We start from the raw sequence: 19941 nt of genomic DNA, 5'->3' as shown, positions 1-19941 counted from the left end.
TCATTTGGAAGAGCAATTCGTGTACTTTATCATATGAAAAAAATGGAGATATACTTTTTCTTGAAATTTAATAAAACTAATTTGAATCTGCTAACTTTTGTCAAAAAGTAAAATTTGTTCATTTATAGTTTATTTATTTGGTAAAACTACTGTACATATTTTTCGGTAAAGTTATAGAGAAGCTTAGTCAAGATAACTTCGCACATAAAACCACGTATATCTCTCAAATTGACTGATAGAATGTAACTTTGCCTGATGGATCAACGATTTTTCATATATAAACTTATTTTTAACTCTATACACTAGATGCGTGTTGAACTTGTAATTATATATTCATTTTAAAAGTTACAGTTTTGAAAACTAAAAACATTGATCACTGGCGTAGCGTGGTGGGGCGGAGGAGGCGGTATGAGGTGACATCCATTCGAATATTTTCATGCGTGTCACTTCTAGAAGTGTGACATCCGCAAAAATAATAATCAATTACCATGCTTCAGAGGTGACACTCACGAAAATTATATACATTTTCTCCTATTGGTTGTAATATAATTTTTATTGCGACTTAGGGGGGTGACACCCAAAATTTTATGCCCCGGGTGTCACCTAGTCACGCTACGCCACTGACACTGATGTAACTTATAAAGTGAAGATATGGTGCAAAGTTCAATATGTAATATGTAAAGGTTGCCATTGGCGACAGAATGGAAGTTTTAAAAACTAAACAGAAATAGCTGGGAATTTTTTTTTGTTTGCCTGGAGAGCATTATGCAGAAGTGCCACTGCGACAAATACTTGTCTTTTGTATCTGAGAAATTGGTTGCAAGTATAGAACAAAATATATATTTATATATGAAAAATCGTGAATCCAACAAGCAAAGTTACGCTCTATCAGTCAATTTGAGAGATATAGGTGGTTTTATGTGCGAAGTTATCTTGACTAAGCTTCTCTATAACTTTACCGAAAAATATGTACAGTAGTTTTACCAAAAAAAAATAAACTATAAATGAAAAAATTTTACTTTTTCGACAAAAGTTAGCAGATTCAAATTAGTTTTATTAAATTTCAAGAAAAAGTATAACTCCAATTTTTTCATTTGATAAAGAACACGAACTGCTCTTCCAAATGAAACCAGAAGATATTGTTTTCATTTGCCCCATTCAGAGATATCAACTTTTGAAAAAAAAACGTATTTCAAAAATTAAAACATTTATAGCTCTTCACCCGTAAAAGATATCTTCGAAGTTTAGCAACCAAAAGTTGCGTCTTTTAAAGTTCTAAAAGTTGTCTGAACTCAACTTTACTAAGAAATTTGAAATAAAAATAATAGAGCAAAAAAACTGTTTTTTTAGAGCCACCCTAAGCAGAATTCCTCTAATTCAGTCAATTCAAGAGCTACAAAAAGTAATCTTTTACAAAATTGTATCAAGTGATCTACAACTTTGCCAAAGATAGTTCAACATTTTTTTCACAAATAAGAATTTTAGTTATTATATTTTGCAGTTTTAAGGACCACCCTAGTTTTTATTCAAGTGTATATATAGACCTATATATAAGAAGCAACTTCTCCATAGAAAGTATTGCTGTAAAATCACAAAATCGCGTCGAAACCCCCATGTCCGCCTAAATTGTCGTTCTGTACCACTGTGCAATGAAATCACATTTTTTATTAGCAGTCTTCTCAATGTATTACAAACTAATCAACAAATTAGTAGGAACCGTCCATAATTACCAGGTACCTGCCTGATTTAGGTTCAGAAACTTCTGCGAAACGGTGTGACCCGGCAGTGGAGCAATGTGGATAGATCCGGGAGTGATGGCGATGTACTTGGCCGCGGGTTGATGGTGCTTGAGGCTGGCACTATCATAGTGATTGTATGCATGTCCATAACTTGGCTGGTGGTGTTGATAAACGGCAGCATGATGCAGGTTGTTATTGTCACTCCATAGATTAGAGTTTACTCCAAGATTGTTGTTGTTGTTGTTGTTGATGTATTCGGTGTTGCCACTCCATGGATTCGAGAGGGCTACATTGTTGCTGTAGTCGACCACGGCTGGCTGCTGCTCGGTATGATAACTTGACAAGGCAACAACAGAGTTGCTGTTTGGCCATTGTGTGTCATATCGGTTTACGTTGGTGAACGAAGTTGCACAGTGTGGGTGATTGACCTGAACCGCTACGCTGGATGGAGTGCTTTCGATGGTGTTGTGGTCCTGAAACTGCTGGCTCTGGTACTGAACGTTACTGGTATAACTTTCATGCGGATGATGATCGTGAGTGCCAGCTTGTTCTTCATTGATTGGTTGCTGTGGATCGACGATCGGTTGCCAGGTGTTCTGTTCAGTCCAAGGAGCATGAAAGTCCTGCTGACCTTCACTCGGGGGCTGCAAAACGGTAGAAGGTTCTTGCACCTCAGCATCCGCAGCGGCTAGTGCCACCAAAGAGAATATTATGAAACACACCTACAAGTTCACCAATGTTGATATTAGCTAATATTTTCTATAACATCACAAAATTAAATAAACACCTTCATAATGCCGTGACTGAATTTAGGCAAACCACCGAAAAAACCACTCCGCACCGAACACCTGAAAGATCAACCGAACTATAGTTGAGGATACCTGACGGTGTCAACTTTTATATGAAGTGCACGTTTGATAAACCGTTTCTTCAGAGTCAGTCACTCCGAAGAGTAAGCACCAATATCAAACCTGACATCTCTGACCAAAATAAGATAACTCTCTTTCTAAACGACGAAAAAATGAATCGAACCGTTAAAGGTCTTCGGTCAAAGTTTATCTCTTTGGTTGGCAATTTTCCTCCGCCATCCGGACCAGGGGGTGGTCCATTGAAATAGGGGACGATAATCAGACGCCGTGCTGAATTTTAATGCTGCCAATCTGCAGCAGTTGCAGTTGAGCGACCGCCTAAAGTAGCTGGTGTAAATGAATTTTCATCACTTTATTTTTCACAAATTGTGGGGCACATGCCTTCTATTATTGGCACTCGAGGTTAGCCCCCTCGCGCTCTCAAATGAAAGTTTGTTGTGTTTTAGCATTGAAAAGCTGTGAATTTTTATTGCTCTGCAAAATGCTCAAGACCGAGTGATTCATTTAACGTTGAGATCCATTCACATGCACGTGCACTTTCGGTGCAGCATTTATTTATTAACCGTATCATTAGTAGTATAGGACTTGATTGATCTATAACGTTCATTTGACAGCTGTGCTGCTACGCCTAGATTGAGTTATGCCTAATCATAACCGTGTGCGCGATGAGGGAGGAAGGGATTGGGGTTTCGAAAGAAGCATAGAGGTTCTAATGATGAAGTTGGGTGGACCTGCAAACGTACAAGCCAGTGTAATAAAATGCTCAGCATTAAGAAAATAATAACAGATAAAAGTTAGGTTAACACAAAGTTATTTCTGGCAGTCGTTTATACAATTTATAGCCCCTCATTACATTAACAGTAAGACATTTTGAAACCATTTGAGTTTACTGAAAGTAGTAAAAATAATAGCCTCAATACCCTAGGGCAGCGGTTCTCAGCCTCTTTTTGTCCGCGTTCCCCTTGCGATATTTTCAAATCAATTGTAGGTACCCCTGGTTTGGTTTGTTCTCGCAACGTGAGAGAGAGTAGTGGTAGATCTTGTTATGGAGGGTTTATTTCTGGTTTCAAATTCAACTGTGGTTTGTTTGATTGCTACAGTCATGTTTTGAGAGCAATATTGTAGTTTTACAAAGAAAAATTGCTTTGTCCGCTATTACCGATTTTTTTTCGCGTAACCCCTGAAGGTATTTGTGTACCCCTAAGGGAACGCGTACCCCAGGTTCTGAACCGCTGTCCCAAGGTAAAAATAACATCAGATCATTAGGGCATAGCAAATAATATGATTAGACTGGTGTTGAACGGGATTTTTAAGTTTAAAATTGTCCGCAACTATTTACAGGAAAGCATCGAAAATTCAATGGCGTTGACAGTTATAAAATTTAAAACAATACAAACACGATGAGAAAAACTTCGAAATTTGCAAGAATAAATATGATGTTTTGATTGATTTGCCACACTTCATCAATTTCCGCTTGACTGGGAGTTTGGTGGTCCTTTTTGCCTTTCTCCTAGAATGTATAGCAATCATTGCAAAAACTATAGGTATGAAAGTGTTCCAAAGGGCCGAATGTCGTATATCACTCGACTTAGTTCGACGAGCTGAGCATTTTCTGTATGTATGTATGTATGTGTGTATGTGTGTATGTGTGTGCGTGTGTGTATGTGCAACTTTTTTTTCTCGGTCACTATTCTCAGAGATGGCTGGACCGATTTCCGTGAAATTGATTGCAAATGACAGGTCTAGTTACCTCATAGGTTGCTATTGAATTTCATTGTAATCGGATTGTTAGTTTAGAGTTTATGTATCAAAATGTAAAAATCACGAAAAATCAATATCTCAAAAACTACACAACTACACTGTCAAATGAACGGGCTATTTCCAGAACCTTTAACTTATGAATTTCTTAATGATTAAACATATGGTTCAAAAGTTATGTAAAGAAATGCTTTCCAGATGCTGAAATGTTTTCCAAAGACTGCTTGAACTCACTCACTTTTCTCAGAAATGATTAGACCGGTTTTCACGAAATTAATTGCGCATAAAACCCTATTTAATTACATTGTTATCGGACTTTACCTTTGCCCGTAATATATCAAATTGTAAAAATCACGAAACTTAATTACCACAGAAGCTACACAACCGATCTGAACATAGTTGGATTCAAATGACCAAATAAACTTGTCTTTAAAACCCTCAACCAATGAACTTCATAATGTTTAAACATGTGGTTTAAAAGTTATGGAAAGAAACGTAGCCCGGAGACTGTTTAAAACTATAGCAATGATTAAAATATGTGGTCTCAACATTTTTCAACTATCAAGTTGTAGATTAGAAAGAATTTGACCATTTTAGGCTGTATTCCGGCAACCAATGAAGTAGTCAGGGAGACTACGGGTTCAAGTCCCGTCTGAATGCAATATATTTTTCCAAATCGAGTATATCGGCTTTCCAGTCATCTGCTTATCAAAACGAAAATTTATTTTCGTTTTGATAAGCAGATGACTGGAAAGCCGATATACTCAATTTTACTAAAGCAATTATTAGTCGTAAGTTGTTGAAATTTTCCAAATCTGTATCATATTTTCAGTTCACATATTTTTCGCTTCCCCGGCTACATACACTGTCTGCCTTTAATGAACTTGAATGTTAACGAGTAAAAACCGTTGTAAAATATAGAAACTAGTTCGAAAAAATTTAGCCCTACGGAGCACCTTCCGTTGTTGTGTCGCACTCGCAGGCATGACTCAGACTGGCTTTGGTCTCGATCACATAGGTCTATTAGCGTCAGCTGACTCTCCTATATGTGATGAGATATTCCTCTCAGTCGCATAAACAACGCCTGCACAGCAGTATGTGTAGTTAAGGGTGAGCAATAGAATAAGTCGGCAGTGGATTTTTCGCGTGATGTATTTGAAACATATTTATTTCATGGTATTTGCATGTGTTATGGTTTGTTGTATTGTTAGGTTTTGAATGTTCGTTATAATTGTGCTTTAAAGTGAAAAATAAATCCAGCAGAAGTTTTCAAAATGAATTTTTTTTAAATTGGAGCGTTGTTGGATTCTATTTTAACAAATAATAAGTTGGAATGAGAAAGGCTGAGTCTCACCGCTAGGTGGATTAATTTGGGTTTTTTTGATAACATCAATTTTTTCGCTTGTACCATTTTAATACATCCCGGGCGTAGTGGCAGCTAGCTTGATCGGGCCAGAACTTCACGGGGCCTTCATGTGATTGGATGAACGGCAAAACTATTTCCGGAGAACACTTCTCCTTGTAAACTTGTCCATTCATAGTTGCTCCAGTGATGACAACATTTGTCTTCTTTTCGCCGCTACAGATGGCTTGCCAAATCATGAACTTGCGGGTCCATTTTGCCGTATGTTTCATCGTCCATCCAAATACAACCGTTTTCCTCTGTCAGGACTTGCTCGGGTTTTGTCAACTAGGCTCTGTTTCAGCGTCCTGTTGGGTTGTTTGCTGGCATGATACGACAGTAATCCTTCACGCGTACAGATTCGACGAACTGTACTATGCGCTGCATTGAATCTTTTCGCCAAATCACGGAGGGAGACCCCAGGATTATTCCGGACTGCCCTGATGACCTTCACTCTTAGTTTCCGGTCCAATGTTCCACTTATACGTTTGGTTTGTTTAGCGCGATCTACCGTCAAAGTATCCCGGTAACGTTTGAGCACGGTATTCACAGTCAATTTCGGTAGTTTGAGAGCCTTGGCGATCATTCCTCCTGACCATGTTGGGTTTTCAACGCAGGTGTGCACATTTTATTCTCATGTCTCGCGTTCCATCGTGGATAATTTTTCAACGCGTGTACCAACCCTGACGAAATTTTCACCACTAAATCAACAAACCTTCTAGATCAAAACGCTGTCATTAGTTTTTCGGTATGACAACTAGAGGCGCTGCAGTAAATTAAAGGGAACGACCAAACACTAAGTGAAACAAATCTTATCACCACCGCAGCACCAACATCGGACAGGCTACCACGATCTCTACCAGCCACCATGTAAAGGGTTTTTCAATAAGAGCGCTACAGAAGTATTTTTTTTTTCAATAAAACACAAACGGTCCTGGATATCAAATGAAATTCTTAATTAAAGAACATTTGATGCCATCATGTATGGAACTCGATTTCATTTGCATGGCCACCACGGGCACACTTGCAGAAGTCCAGACGCTGAACTCAATTTTCGACGGTTTTCAAGCATAAATCGACCGATACTGCTAAAATTTCACGTTCGCTCTTCATACAAAGTTCATCAATCGTCGCTGGCTTGTTGACATGTTGTTTTTTGTCTCACTGGCACGGGAACATTTCGTACTGTGCCTGTGAATTCAAATTTTTCCATTAGACGCTCAATTGTTGGTCTGCCCTGACAAAAGTGACGACCATAAATCGACTCGTTGTTGGATCGTGTATCTTTGTAGAAAAACCATGCTCGCGCATCATATGCCATAATTTATTTCTCTCAACTTAAACGTACGCTGCTCTGAAGTAAATGAACAAAAGGTGCGCCCACAAGTTGAATTCTTGGAATTCGTCGCAGGGTAAGCATTGTGGAGCGTCCCCCTCGAAAACAACATTGGTATTCGCCAACAAAGGTTTCCTAAAACGGCCTCAGTCGATGGATTTCTGTACATTTCATACATTCATACACACAAAAGTTGGATGGTGCGAAACCAGTACAAAATCGTGCGTTTTTAGCGCAATTGTTGATGTGGTTAGGAACCAGTACAATGATTGCGTGTTGGGCATAACGCAATTAATGCTCTAGTGTTTTTTGAATGTATTTGTCACCTCCAAACTACTACACCTAAACAGTTTCAGCTGGTATCAAGCAGCTTTACAAAGCGAGCGAGAAGCAAAACCTTTCTCCTCCTTTCTGCTTGAGAACGAGACATATGCTACGCTTCTCAAGTCTTTTGCACACACGCTTTCCCCTGAGTAGCAGCAAGCACGCATCGACAGTATGAGTGAGACTAACAACAAGTGAGACTAACAGCGAATTTCATTATTCTACTGTGTGCGGGCAAAACTGCCGAAGAATAATAAAACGTCATCGCCATTTAAGACGCAAGTAAGAAAAAGATGCCAGATAATTGTTTACGAACTTAGCACGTGCGGTGGTGGGTTGAAGCTGACAAATTTTACAGTGCGCTTCAGGCAGCACGGCAGGTCAAAACTGGGTCAAAATCGAGCGAATAAAGAAGGGTTTTGACAGCAGTAAGTGTGCTTCCAGGTCAAAACGAGGTGAGCTGGTGGAACAAAGAAATTCGCTATAACAGTCGCAACCCGAACCGAAAAAGAAGCGAAAGAGCAACCTGCAAATTATATGTGCCGTATCTAGTCTCGTCGCACGTACATGGAAAATCTACGAGCAAGAGAGAAAAAGCAGTCACTAATACACTCGATGTGAGAAATAAAGTGTCGGTATATGATACATACTCTGATTTCAATCTATGTCAATGTATTCGCAGTACAACTGTTGCGTTATGCGTTTCACACATTTATTGTGCGATTTCTGTGCAACATTTGTGCGAATCGGGAAGACACAATGATTGTACAAGACTTCAACTTTTGCGTGTACATTTTTGAACAAAGTATTGAGACGAGTTATGTTTCGATGGTTACTTCAGTTCAGGCATTTTTTGTAGATCGGGCATATGAGACCCTCCAACCACTTCGAGGGTAATTCTTCATCAGCTCACACTTTCAGCATGATCCGATACAGCTGTTCGCTCCCGACCTCGGAAAGCTCGGCGGAAATGCCGTTCTTCCGAGCTGCTTCGCAGTTCTTCAGCTTTTCAACTGCTTTCTTCACATCGTCCATGGTTGGTGAATCCACAGCATGTCCATCATTCTCAATGTCAACCCTGATTCCGTTAATTATTTTGTAGAAGCTCCTCGCATCGTGCCTGGAGAAGCAGCCCTTTGCCTCCGAAAGAACACGCTTCCTATGCTGATGTTTCTTCCGGCGATGGAGTCTCTTTTCAGCGGCTTTAGCTGCTCGATATCTTCCTAAACTGTGACGTGCAGATACAAATTTCATTGCATTATCGCATAAATATATCATGGTTAGAACGCGTACGAGAGCCGCAATGAAATAATTATATAACTAAAGACTTTGATGAATAATAATTTAGGTAGTCCCACGTGAACCATGCGGTCGTGTCTAGGTCACCATCCTCCTACTTTTTTGGTTAGTCATAAGTCATGATAAGTGGGAGCCCTTTATGTGAGGGGCAGGATGCCATGCATGTCCTGCCTCCCTCCCCTCTTCTCCTCCTCCTAAATACGGCTATGTTGTGTCAAACGCTCAAAAATTAAAAAAAAAAACATCAGATAGACATATGAATCAAAATATACAAAAATAATTATAGTGTTCAATTTTTGCGAATGTTGAAAATATCGTGGAAAATATACCGTAATGCATCAAATTTCGAACACTTAAGCTATGATGTAACTTCTTGCCGAAATAATCAACGAAAAATAATTTTTTTCGACGATCTCAAAGGTTTACCATGTTGGTTAATTTATTTTTGTTGCAATCAAGTGGTATTTATAAAGATTCAAACAAGTTTTGTTTATTAAATTAACGAGAATTCAAACCTAGGTTTTGATTCAAATTCCGAACACTTCCATGTAATTACTAAGACATAGATAGGCAAACCGTCCCAACACTGACTGTCACTTTTTTCAACGCCTGCTGGTTCCCTGGAAATGGCCCCACAGTGAAGAGCTATACATGACAGGGTAAAGGACATTCCGAGGAACGAAATGGTATATAATAATCATACTTTTGATTACTCTAGCTATAATAATGTGGTTTTCATTCTAAAGTGTTCGAAGTTTGAGACTGTTCTAAGTTTGAGTCAAAACGGTAGCTACCAAGTGTAATTTAAAATTATCCTAAAACTCATGCATCATTATGAAACATTCATCTATTAAAAACCCACAAACGCGAACCCAATCAAGTTTAAATGACTCGCCCACAAACTCGAATCTGCAAAATATTGAATTCAACATTTTAGTCGAAAATATTGAAATTGAACATTTAGCCCCTACCCAAGTAATTCTTATGAAACAAAAATCACGAGGTGAAAACAGCCAGAGAACTGGAGTTTCCCTTGTAAACTATTAAATCCATTTTAACCGCAGTGAGGTTGACAACTTAAAATTTTTTGAAAAAGCACATGCTTTATATAATGTGCGTGTAAAATGGGAAATTTATAGAAAGTTTGGCGGAGGTGAAAAGCATATCACTCAATGCCGTACTTGTCAACGATACGGCCATGGATCGAATTTCTGTAACATGGACCCAAAATGCCTTTATTGTGGAAACTCTCACAAAAAGGACTGATGTCCTGTGAAAGAGAGTAAAAAAATACGGTGCGCCAATTGTAACAGCAACCATATGTTAAATTTTTACGAATGCCCCATCCGTTTAGCCATTGTTAAGGCAAGGCAAGGTGAACAAAATTCAGTTTCCCAATCAAAACAAACTTCAAAACATAACAAGCCCCGCTGTACCAGCAAATTTTTCTACTCCTTTGCATACCCGTTTAACATATGCACAGGTAACAGGTAGTTCGAACATTAGTTCACCTAATGTTGGTAGTTCGAAAATGACCGTTAATATGGGGGGTAAACAAAAACCGGTAGAAAATAAAAATATAGCTATTACTATTATTATTGCTATTACCCAAGTAACAATTCTATAGCTACTTGGTTTTCTAACGGTTTTATCACAGCAATGAATATTACCAACGGTTTTATGGCGGTTAAACCCGCTGCCAAAAATAGCAAGTCGTAATGAACACTGATAGCTATCAATAAAACTCTAATAAAACTTACAATAAAACCGGCAAGAGTCAATGCGATTTTGCTTCATTGGTTTTATTATTACTATCTATTGCCTCATAAAACCACTCCAGCTTGCTGTCATATAACATAGAAATCAGTTTTATTGCGGTCATTCAAATGCCCAGTTTTAACCTGTCAAAATTGTAAACAAATATATGCAGGCAATGATACACATACATGTGTGACAAAAGTGGCTTAGTTGGTTTAATGTGATGCAGAATTCTGTCGCAGTCTCCGTAAGATGTGTGTAAAATGCTTTAGAGCATCTTGCAGCGCATTTGTGAACATTGATGACGTAGAACTTCAAAATTCTAATAAAGTAACGCGGCAAACTTAGAGCTTTTCGGTAGTTTTTTTTTTAATTTTATTGCCAGTTTGTCTTGTTTTGGTTGAAAATAATTTCCTATGTCGTTAACTTATGCGTCCTTTAAAATAAGGTAGGGGCAAGACACTATTGATATATTTCGAAATATATTCAATATTCAATTAAACTAAGTATGTATCGTTGCATTTTTCGTGCACCTCTTGATTTTTATCAAAGCTCGTTGGTTCCTCAATCTCGTCGGTGTGATGTCAGAATTTCATAAAAATAAAGTTGTCTAGGCCCCAGGGATTTACCATATTTTTCTCTAATAATACAGGCATCCAATCTTTGCCGCACCTTACAACATATATATCATTGAACTAGGCTTATTGCGGCTACGATTGATACCAACTAATTACCAACCGCGCCATATTGATATTTTTGAAACTTTTTATGATCTTGAAACAAAATCGAATCGTCGTCTGACTAACAAATAAATTGAATATCCAAAGTTGATTTTGATCTATCTCTGTATTGAAGAACACGGCTAGATTTTTTTTTCTGAAAAACTGAGCTGAAACAATCCAATTCATTTTTGCTAACAATGAGATCATTTTTGTTATTTTTTGTTGTTTGTGCAGGAACGGCACAACAAATCAACTTATTACGGTTGCTGTCAAGCAATGAAAATTGGACTTATTGTGGCAAGTAGCAGAGCGCAATAATGCAACCAAACTTATTGCGCTCTTAAGGAGGTAATGCCAGCTGCTTATAGTATGCGGTACTCTTTCCATGTGGTTCTAAAGCAGTTTTATTGCAATTCTTATAATTGCTTTAATAAGCTTGGCAAGGGTGGGCCACCTGGCTGTAAAGCAAACTTATAGCGGTTATTAGAAGGTTCTGATAGTATTTCTGGTTTTGCGAAATTGGTCATGAAAACCGCTAAAAGAATGCAATACGACTTAAATTGTTACTTGGGCAGCTAATATTGCTACCGAAAATATTTTTTCTAATGTCAACTGCTTGGGGCCTATTACGGCAGGCAAACTTTCTTTTCTGCAACAGGTAATGTTCGATTTTATGAATGCCATGTTACAGGCAAAATCCATGTTTGAAGCTATTCAAATTGGAACGAATTTTACGATTCAAATTGTTTCTAATTTAAAATTTAGCAATGATTTTAAATAAAACAATTAAAATATTAAATTGGAATGCTCGCTCATTGAAGGCCAATGAGAATGTGCACATTGCAATTATTACTGAAACATTTTTGAAACCTAACATCAAATTAAAACATGATCCCAATTACGTGGTTCATAGATATGAGAGGATTCAGCGTTCCGGCGGTGGAGTTGCAATTATTATTCATCGCCGAATCAAACATCGTGCTCTTCACCATCTTGAGACGAAAGTTATTGAAACTTTGGGAATTGAAGTTCAAACTGAACTTGGGATTTTATTTATTACCGCAACATATTTACCATTCCAATGCACACGCGAGCACAAAAATTATTTTAAAGGTGATTTACAAAAACTCACCAGAAACCGTTCAAAATTTTTCATAGTTGGCGATTTTAACGCTAAACATTGATCATGGAATAACTCTCAGCGTAATTCCAAAAGCAAAATTTTATTCAACGATTGTTCTTCAGGATACTATTCTATTTTGTCTCCGAATAGTCCTACAAGTTTTTCTTCTGTAAGGAATCCATCAACAATTGATTTGGTGATAACAGATCAAAGTCATGTATGTAGTGATTTGATCACACATGCTGATTTTGATTCTGATCATCTTACAATAACTTTTTCTATATCACATGAATCAGTTTTAAACCCTATAAGCTCTGTTTTTATTTATAACAAGGCTAATTGGGAAAGATACAGTACTCATATTGAGAGAAATTTCAATAATGAGCTTGAATTGCAAAACGAAGTGAATATTGATTCCGCTTTGGAAGCATTGAAATGTGCAATTATTGATGCCAGAACTTATTCTGTTCCAAAGGCTCAAGTGAAATTTGATACACCAATAATTGACGAAAATCTTCAACTTCTAATTCGTTTGCAAAATGTCCGCAGACGTCAATATCAACGTTCTCGTGACCCTGTGTTTAAAACTATTTATAAAGATTTACAGAAAGAGATTATACATAGATTTACTCTTCTGAGAAATCAAAATTTTGAGACTAAAGTTGAAAAATTGAAACCATATTCAAAACCCTTTTGGAAGCTATCGAAGATTCTTAAGAAACCTTCTAAGCCTATTCTAGTTTTAAAATATGGTGGACGTTTTCTTGTATCCAATGAACAAAAGGCTCAAAGACTTGCTCAGCAGTTTGAGAGTGTTCATAATTCAAATTTGAATTTTGTGAGTCCAATTGAAAATGAAGTCACACGTCAAGTTTGCAGAGTTTGCAGAAATATTTGAAACTAACTTGAACGAGATGAAATCATTTATTAAAAATTTGAAAAATATGAAAGCACCTGGTGACGATGGAATCTTTAACATAAAAATTTTCAATTGCTACTTCAAAATTGCCTATTTTCCCAAATCATGGCAAAATGCAAAAAATACTTCAATTTAAAGCCGGATAAGAATCCAGCTTAAGTTTTTAGTTATCGACAAATCAGTTTGCTTTTTTCAATAAGTAAACTGTTTGAGAGAATTATTCTTAACAGAATGATGTCACACATCAACGAAAATTCAATTTTTGCAAATGAACAGTTTGGATTTCGCCATGGGCATTCCACAACTCATCAATTGCTCAGAGTTACTAATATGATACGAGCTAACAAATCTGAAGGTTATTCCACTGGAGCTGCTCTTTTAGACATAGGAAAAGCATTCGACAGTGTTTGGCATGAAGGTTTGATTGCGAAATTGCAAACTTTTAAATTTCCAATTTTCCAAATCAAAATTTCAAAAAATTATCTTACTGATCGAACTCTGCAGGTTGTCTATCAGAATTCAAAATCTGATAGATTTCCTGTCAGAGCAGGTGTGCCTCAAGGTTCAGTATTGGGTCCAGTCCTGTACAACATATTCACTTCAGATCTTCCTAATTTGCCTCCAGGATGCACAAAGTCATTGTTCTGCGATGACACAAACATTTCCGTGAAAGGAAAAGGTCTTCGTGTCATATGCAGTCGGTTGCAGAAAAGTTTAGATATTTTTTCTTCCTACTTGCAAAAGTGGAAAATCTCTCCCAATGCTTCTAAAACTCAAATGATAATTTTTCCGCATAAGCCTAGGGCTTCTTTCCTCAAGCCAAACAATAATCACGTTGTCAAGATGAATGGGGATATTTTAAGTTGGTCTGACAAGGTTAAGTACTTGGGACTAATTTACGATAAAAAACTTATTTTCAAAGAGCACATTGAGAGTACACAAGCCAAGTGCATCAAATATACGAGATGTTTATATCCTCTCATTAACAGGAATTCTAAACTTTGTTTAAAGAACAAACTTTTGATTTAGAAACAAATTTTTAGACCAGCAATGCTTTATGCTGTACCGATCTGGTCAAGTTGCTGTTCAACAAGGAAGAAAACGCTCCAAAGGATTCAGAATAAAATTCGGAAAATGATTTTGAAGCGTCCTCCTTGGTTTGGTACACTAGAATTACATAGACTTACTGGTGTTGAACCATCAAACAAAATGTCAAACAAAATCCTCAATCCTGAATCGCTACGATTAGTATTTTTTATAGCCAATATGTTAGCAATTAAGATAGTTTTGAGTTTACATCCCCTTTTTTGTCAAGTAGGTTTAAATCCCTACGAATGATAAGTCCTAATTGCGAAAGTAAACAAATCCTAACAATTAAAATTACAAATTTCTAACAGTGTTGAGAAGTCACCATTTGTGATTGGACACACATACTCATTATTTACTAATATTTATCCTAAATACTTAAGCTGCTAACAAATCCCCCCCTTTAAAAAAAATTCATAATTGTAGCATCATGTTCTCGGCAAAGCGTAAGCGAAAGCTTTTGACGTACCGAAATGCAGCGAAAGTTATTTCAAAATTATATAAAATTCATACGAAAAACAAATTATAACTAAAGCTGAGACCTGTAACAACAAAAATAATTATGTTAAATTTTTTTAAAATTGAGCATGACATTATGTATTAATGAAATATCAGACAACAGAATAAAGCTTATAATGATGACTTGAACGAAAATTGTGCTGTTTTCTAACAGTTTTACCTATCTGTCACAGAAAACCAATCATCAACATGCGCGGATGGTTAAATTACTATATCTATAATTTAATATGGCTCAATTACTATGAGGCTTTCCGTCAGGCGTCAAGACATATGACCGTAAATTGCCATTCGCTTGGGTACTGATCACTAACAGCGCCGCACTGCTGCCGCAACTGCCTGCCTGTGTTTACCAAAGTGGGAAGTTTCGCGCGCGTTGTCGAATTTCAACTTCGAAAGGAGTTCGAGGTTCGATACACACCACACAAAGGGACAAGTGTGTGTATGGAAGAAGCTGACCTTGATACAGTTATTGGCTTTGGTTGCCCAAGCATCGGGAACTAGCAAAACCATTCTGACGGTTGTTCTACGGAAAACGTACCTACAGCAAGTCCGGTTTGCAATTCTCCTATCAACAGTGTGGCGTTTCTGTAGGCAGCAGCAAGCACAGAACGGTTCCGCTTGATACCGACAGAATGATTGAAAAAATTCGCTCCAGTTCTAGTAAGTTCTACCTCAACTTGTTCCGCGGTAAGTTAAATTCTTTGAGTCATGCAATGCCAGGAAGCCAACAAAACAAGTTTTGTCCTTTTATGGTGGTTGAATCTAAAGTGATTGTGGGATTCTGAATCGCGCATGAGAATATTTTGGACTCTAGTTTATGCACAAGTACAATCTAAAAATTTGATTACGTTGAAATGATAACAATAATAATATAATAAACAACTAGATTGATTACCGAGGTCTCCATCAAATTGATGGTGACGCGACGGAATAATACTCTTGAGCAATACATTTTATGGTGCTCGGTTGTTTATAAACTCGATTTCTAAAAAAAATTCTTTCATTGCATGCCCATTTGTTTCAAGCTTTGCAATCGAACTACACTGATTAACAATTTCGCAAATAAATTGTCATTGCAGAAGTATAATAAAACATTAATTATCAACAATGGCACAACCCTCATACGAGAACAGTTTTATTTTATTCCAATGTGTCAATACCTATGTTCTCAATTTTACACAAAAAAAAACAGCAACAATTCGTTGCACCACAAGCCGTCCCGTTAGAATTCCGTCGAACCCCGGCAATCACTGGTATGTGACATTGATCTTGACGATATCGCATGGGCATGAATTATATGCGCAGTGCACGCTACTCTATGCTGAACCCACTCGGCGTACCTATTATGCCGGATCGCATAAACCAGCCTCCAACCATGATCGGCTTTGTGTCGTGTTTTGCCCCGCGATTGGCGGTGCGCACTTAGTCGCGCTTGTTTATGGAACTCGCCTACGGACCACGCGCGCCCGCTCCCATCGCCGTCGACTTTCGTGGTTTTCATTTTCAAGCTTTGCTTTCCGCATGCTTCATATTCGCGTCCACACAGCGTCACTGCTACCGATGGACCCTAGGTTCGTATCGGCAATCAGGCCTGCAGTCGAGGCACACAGATCAGCATGGGTGGCGCCGGCCAAACGCGTGCATGCTGCTGCACAGGAAGGCTCGTGAGGTCGGTGAATGATGATTAATTACCTCAACGGGTAACCGAAACCGGTGCTAAAATGTAAACAAAATTGAAGAAATGATTCAAAGCTGGTGCGGTTCGTTGACAAATTTTGCACCATGAAGCTGAGTTTATTACAGTGGCTAAGGAGAGATCACAAATCGGTGTAAATTGGTGTCATTAAACTGATTGAGGTAAAAATTACCATCAAACACTTTAAGGGATTGGTGGTGTTGTTGTTATTTGGAACCGTTCCAATTTAGAGCACCGTACAGACAGACCGCTCACAGGAGATACAAGTAATTGCAATTACCAGCCGTCAGTAGCGAAATGGAGCAATCAGTGAAGAATTCCAGTAGGGATGATCAAGTTAACGTTTTCTCTGCGAGTTGAACCAGAAACCGCATTAACTTATCTTTATAAAATCAGAGAGAGAAAACAAAAAAATGTTTCAAAACAGTTCGATGAATTCAATGGAACCCCTCTATTTATCAATCTAATGATCGAAAGGTATTATTTTCGCATATCGCATTCATTACTCCCAGGTGCCTCAACCGGAAAGACAGACCGCCAAGAACATTGCGCAGGTTGTCCGAAATGGCGCAAAATTACGGGCGCCCATGCGCTCACATGCTGTTTACGTGTGGCGATACAATTTTCCGTATATTTCGTCATTCCCAGCACAGCAAGGGCTGGATTCACGAGTCTGGTGCCTGTCAGCACTAGCTTGGGTAAACAACGTTGTCTGCCTTACTTTATTTATCCCCAATTGGATCGATTGTGGGTGGGTTTTGTATCATACCCACAGGCAAATATGCGGAGCATGTGCTAAAACGAATTTATTTCCAGTTCAATATCACAATTTGAGTCAAGCAAAAGGGCGGCTTTGGGTCTTAGGCAACAATATGCTTCTGGTTGACGGTGTGTCCAACCAGTGGTGCGACATGAACCGCTCCGGGATTGGCCGCGATGTACTTGGCGACCGGAACAGCCTCCTGGTACTTGTTGTGTCCGTATCCGTACGAACCCCACGGGAGTCCCCAGGGGGCGGCAACTTTTGCGACGTTGGCTTGAACCAATGTGGCTTTGGGGCCGTACCATCCGTTCCATCCGTGGTTGTCGTACAAGGAAGCCGCTGGCCAGGAGTGTTCGTAAGCTGGCCAACCGTGCGAACTGTGATCTTCCCAACTGTTGTCCCAGCCATTCCAACCGTTCCACGAATTCCAGCCATGGGAACTAACGGGCCATGCCGCTGGAACATATGAAGCGTGGGCGGCGATAGCCAAGGTGGCGACAAGAAGAGCGATGAAAACCTGTTGAATCGATTATTATTTGAGTGGTAAAGTGCGTTTGGTAATTTTAAAACTAACCTTCATTTTCACGGATGGTTAAACTTTGGAGAGACTCAATCCGATGCGACACTGAACTGATGGCAGTGGACTGTGCTAAATGAGGTATAGAACGATGATATTTATATGATTTGCAACGAGTAAACAATTTTCATAACAAATGTGTGTAGCGACCCTGAGATCCACTTACTTCCTTTTTCAATTTAATTAAAGCAATATGACATGAGTTACCTAAAATACTAAGTGACTCATTACAGCTTTCGAGGTAACATTATAAAGTTGCTTCAGCAAAACATCAAAAACTGATAGGTGTGGTGTTTCTTAACAAAATGTTACATACATTGTGTAAGAATAACCAATATTGCTTAAAGGATTATGAAATAATTCATAGAAACCAAAACCAAGCATACTAGGTAGAGGCTTATGAATTTAACACCTTAATCAAGAAACTAATATTTTGAAATTTAAAGAAAAAAAAACTTTGATGTGAACAACAATAAGTCTGGGGCTTTTTTTCTGTGTTGCGGCATTTGACTTTCTCCTATTTTCAGGTTATATCTGAAGAACCTAATCTAATCTTATTTTTAAATATGATCGACATATCCTCTGTATGTCGAAAACCTCCCAACCTACAGAAGTATTCCAATAGTTATCTATAAAGAAAGCTATAAAGAAAACACATAACATAACAGTACAAAATTGTCAAAACCACGCTGCTAACAATCAAAAATTAAAAAGAGGATGCTCAAATTGAAAATAAGTTAAAAAAATTAACAGGGCATCAACAGAAGGAAAATTCGATGTAATATTGCAAAAGTGAAAATACCTTAGAAGAAATTGAGGATCATCAAATCCTTTATCAATTCTCATAACTAGGCAAAGTTGTCGGTTGGCTTTATTGATAATCGAGGCATAATGTTGCCTAAACTTAAGTTTAGTTTAAGTATAACACCAAGATCAGTGACGTCACGGCGCCTCAAGTTCCTCGCAGCCATGTGGTAATCATAAACCAGAAGATGTATCAAAGTTGATCACGGAACATTTAGGGAAAATACTACAAGGTAGACAGCCCTAGGGTTGTATGAAATGGTGACGTGGGACTAAACACTGTAATTAGAAGGATTTTTAGTTACAAAGGTTGCAGAATCTGCAGACAGCAACGATTCGTTTGTTCTGTGGTTTAAGTATTTTTTTATACGCAGCCTCCCTATAAATTTTCTTTCAGAAATATATTGAACAACACTCGAAAGAACTTCGATTACACTTAACGATATTGTGGATTCATTGAGCAAGGCACAAGCTTGTCGTTGTTATTGTAGAAGCACCAATAATTTCTCGCAATGCGTCTGAATTAGAATTAACACTATTTCCTCATAAACCAAACCCAACAATACCTACGTTATCATAATACAGATACCGCTCAGCTTCTGAGACGTGCAGACGTTCTTTCGATTGCGCTTATCACAAGTCAAGCATCTATTACAGAAATTTTTCCGATTGTACCGTGCCGCGTCGCGTGTTACGTGTTTCCGCGATGAGGCGAGAGAATACTATTAAAATCGACTACTCGCAGTTTACCGTTAAACCCACTATTGAAAACTTTACGGCTTCTGTCGTACCGTGCTCGAATTGAAAAGAGAAGATATCAAACGACTTCAGTGCCATAGAGGTGAGGCATGTGCATTTGTCAGGGTCAGCGACTTAACGCTCGCACAAAAAATTGTAGATGAGCACGACGGAAAACATGAAGTGGAATGTGAGGGGAAGAAAATTAGGCTTCGTATTACATTGGAAGATGGTAGTGTCGAAGTGAGAGTTCATGACCTTCCTGAAGACGTGTCAGAAGAAAGGGTTGTCCATTTCCTTAAAGGCTATGGTGAAGTGATCTCGATTGGCGAGTTATCATGGGGCGCGAGTGACGAATGTGAAGGGATACCGCTCGGTGTATGGTCTGCCCGTATGCTAGTTAAGCGAAATATCGACTCATGGAGTACAATCGACGGAGAACAAGCGTTCATTACGTACAAAGGTCAAACACCATCATGCCGACATTGCAAAGAACAAGCGCACACTGG

The 19941-nt window shown here is 38.3% G+C and overlaps 2 protein-coding genes across 2 annotated transcripts; both read right to left on the bottom strand.

Annotated features, from left to right (window-relative positions):
• Window positions 1-1537: 1537 nt before the first annotated feature.
• On the bottom strand, window positions 1538-2594 carry LOC129732337 (GATA zinc finger domain-containing protein 15-like). Its single transcript, XM_055693148.1, has 2 exons — window positions 2527-2594; window positions 1538-2461 (listed from the first exon to the last, which is right to left on the bottom strand). The coding sequence occupies exons 1-2, from the start codon at window positions 2530-2532 to the stop codon at window positions 1727-1729; spliced, it is 741 nt and encodes a 246-aa protein (XP_055549123.1). The 5' UTR covers window positions 2533-2594; the 3' UTR covers window positions 1538-1726.
• A 14747-nt stretch (window positions 2595-17341) lies between these two features.
• LOC129731883 (uncharacterized) lies at window positions 17342-17954 on the bottom strand. Its single transcript, XM_055692248.1, has 2 exons — window positions 17888-17954; window positions 17342-17830 (listed from the first exon to the last, which is right to left on the bottom strand). The coding sequence occupies exons 1-2, from the start codon at window positions 17891-17893 to the stop codon at window positions 17411-17413; spliced, it is 426 nt and encodes a 141-aa protein (XP_055548223.1). The 5' UTR covers window positions 17894-17954; the 3' UTR covers window positions 17342-17410.
• Window positions 17955-19941: the final 1987 nt, after the last annotated feature.

Source organism: Wyeomyia smithii, chromosome 3, assembly GCF_029784165.1.
Source record: "Wyeomyia smithii strain HCP4-BCI-WySm-NY-G18 chromosome 3, ASM2978416v1, whole genome shotgun sequence".
Taxonomy (NCBI): Eukaryota; Metazoa; Arthropoda; class Insecta; order Diptera; family Culicidae; genus Wyeomyia; species Wyeomyia smithii.
The sequence above is the reverse complement of the archived record's forward strand: the minus strand, read 5'-3'. Positions and strand labels throughout refer to the sequence as shown.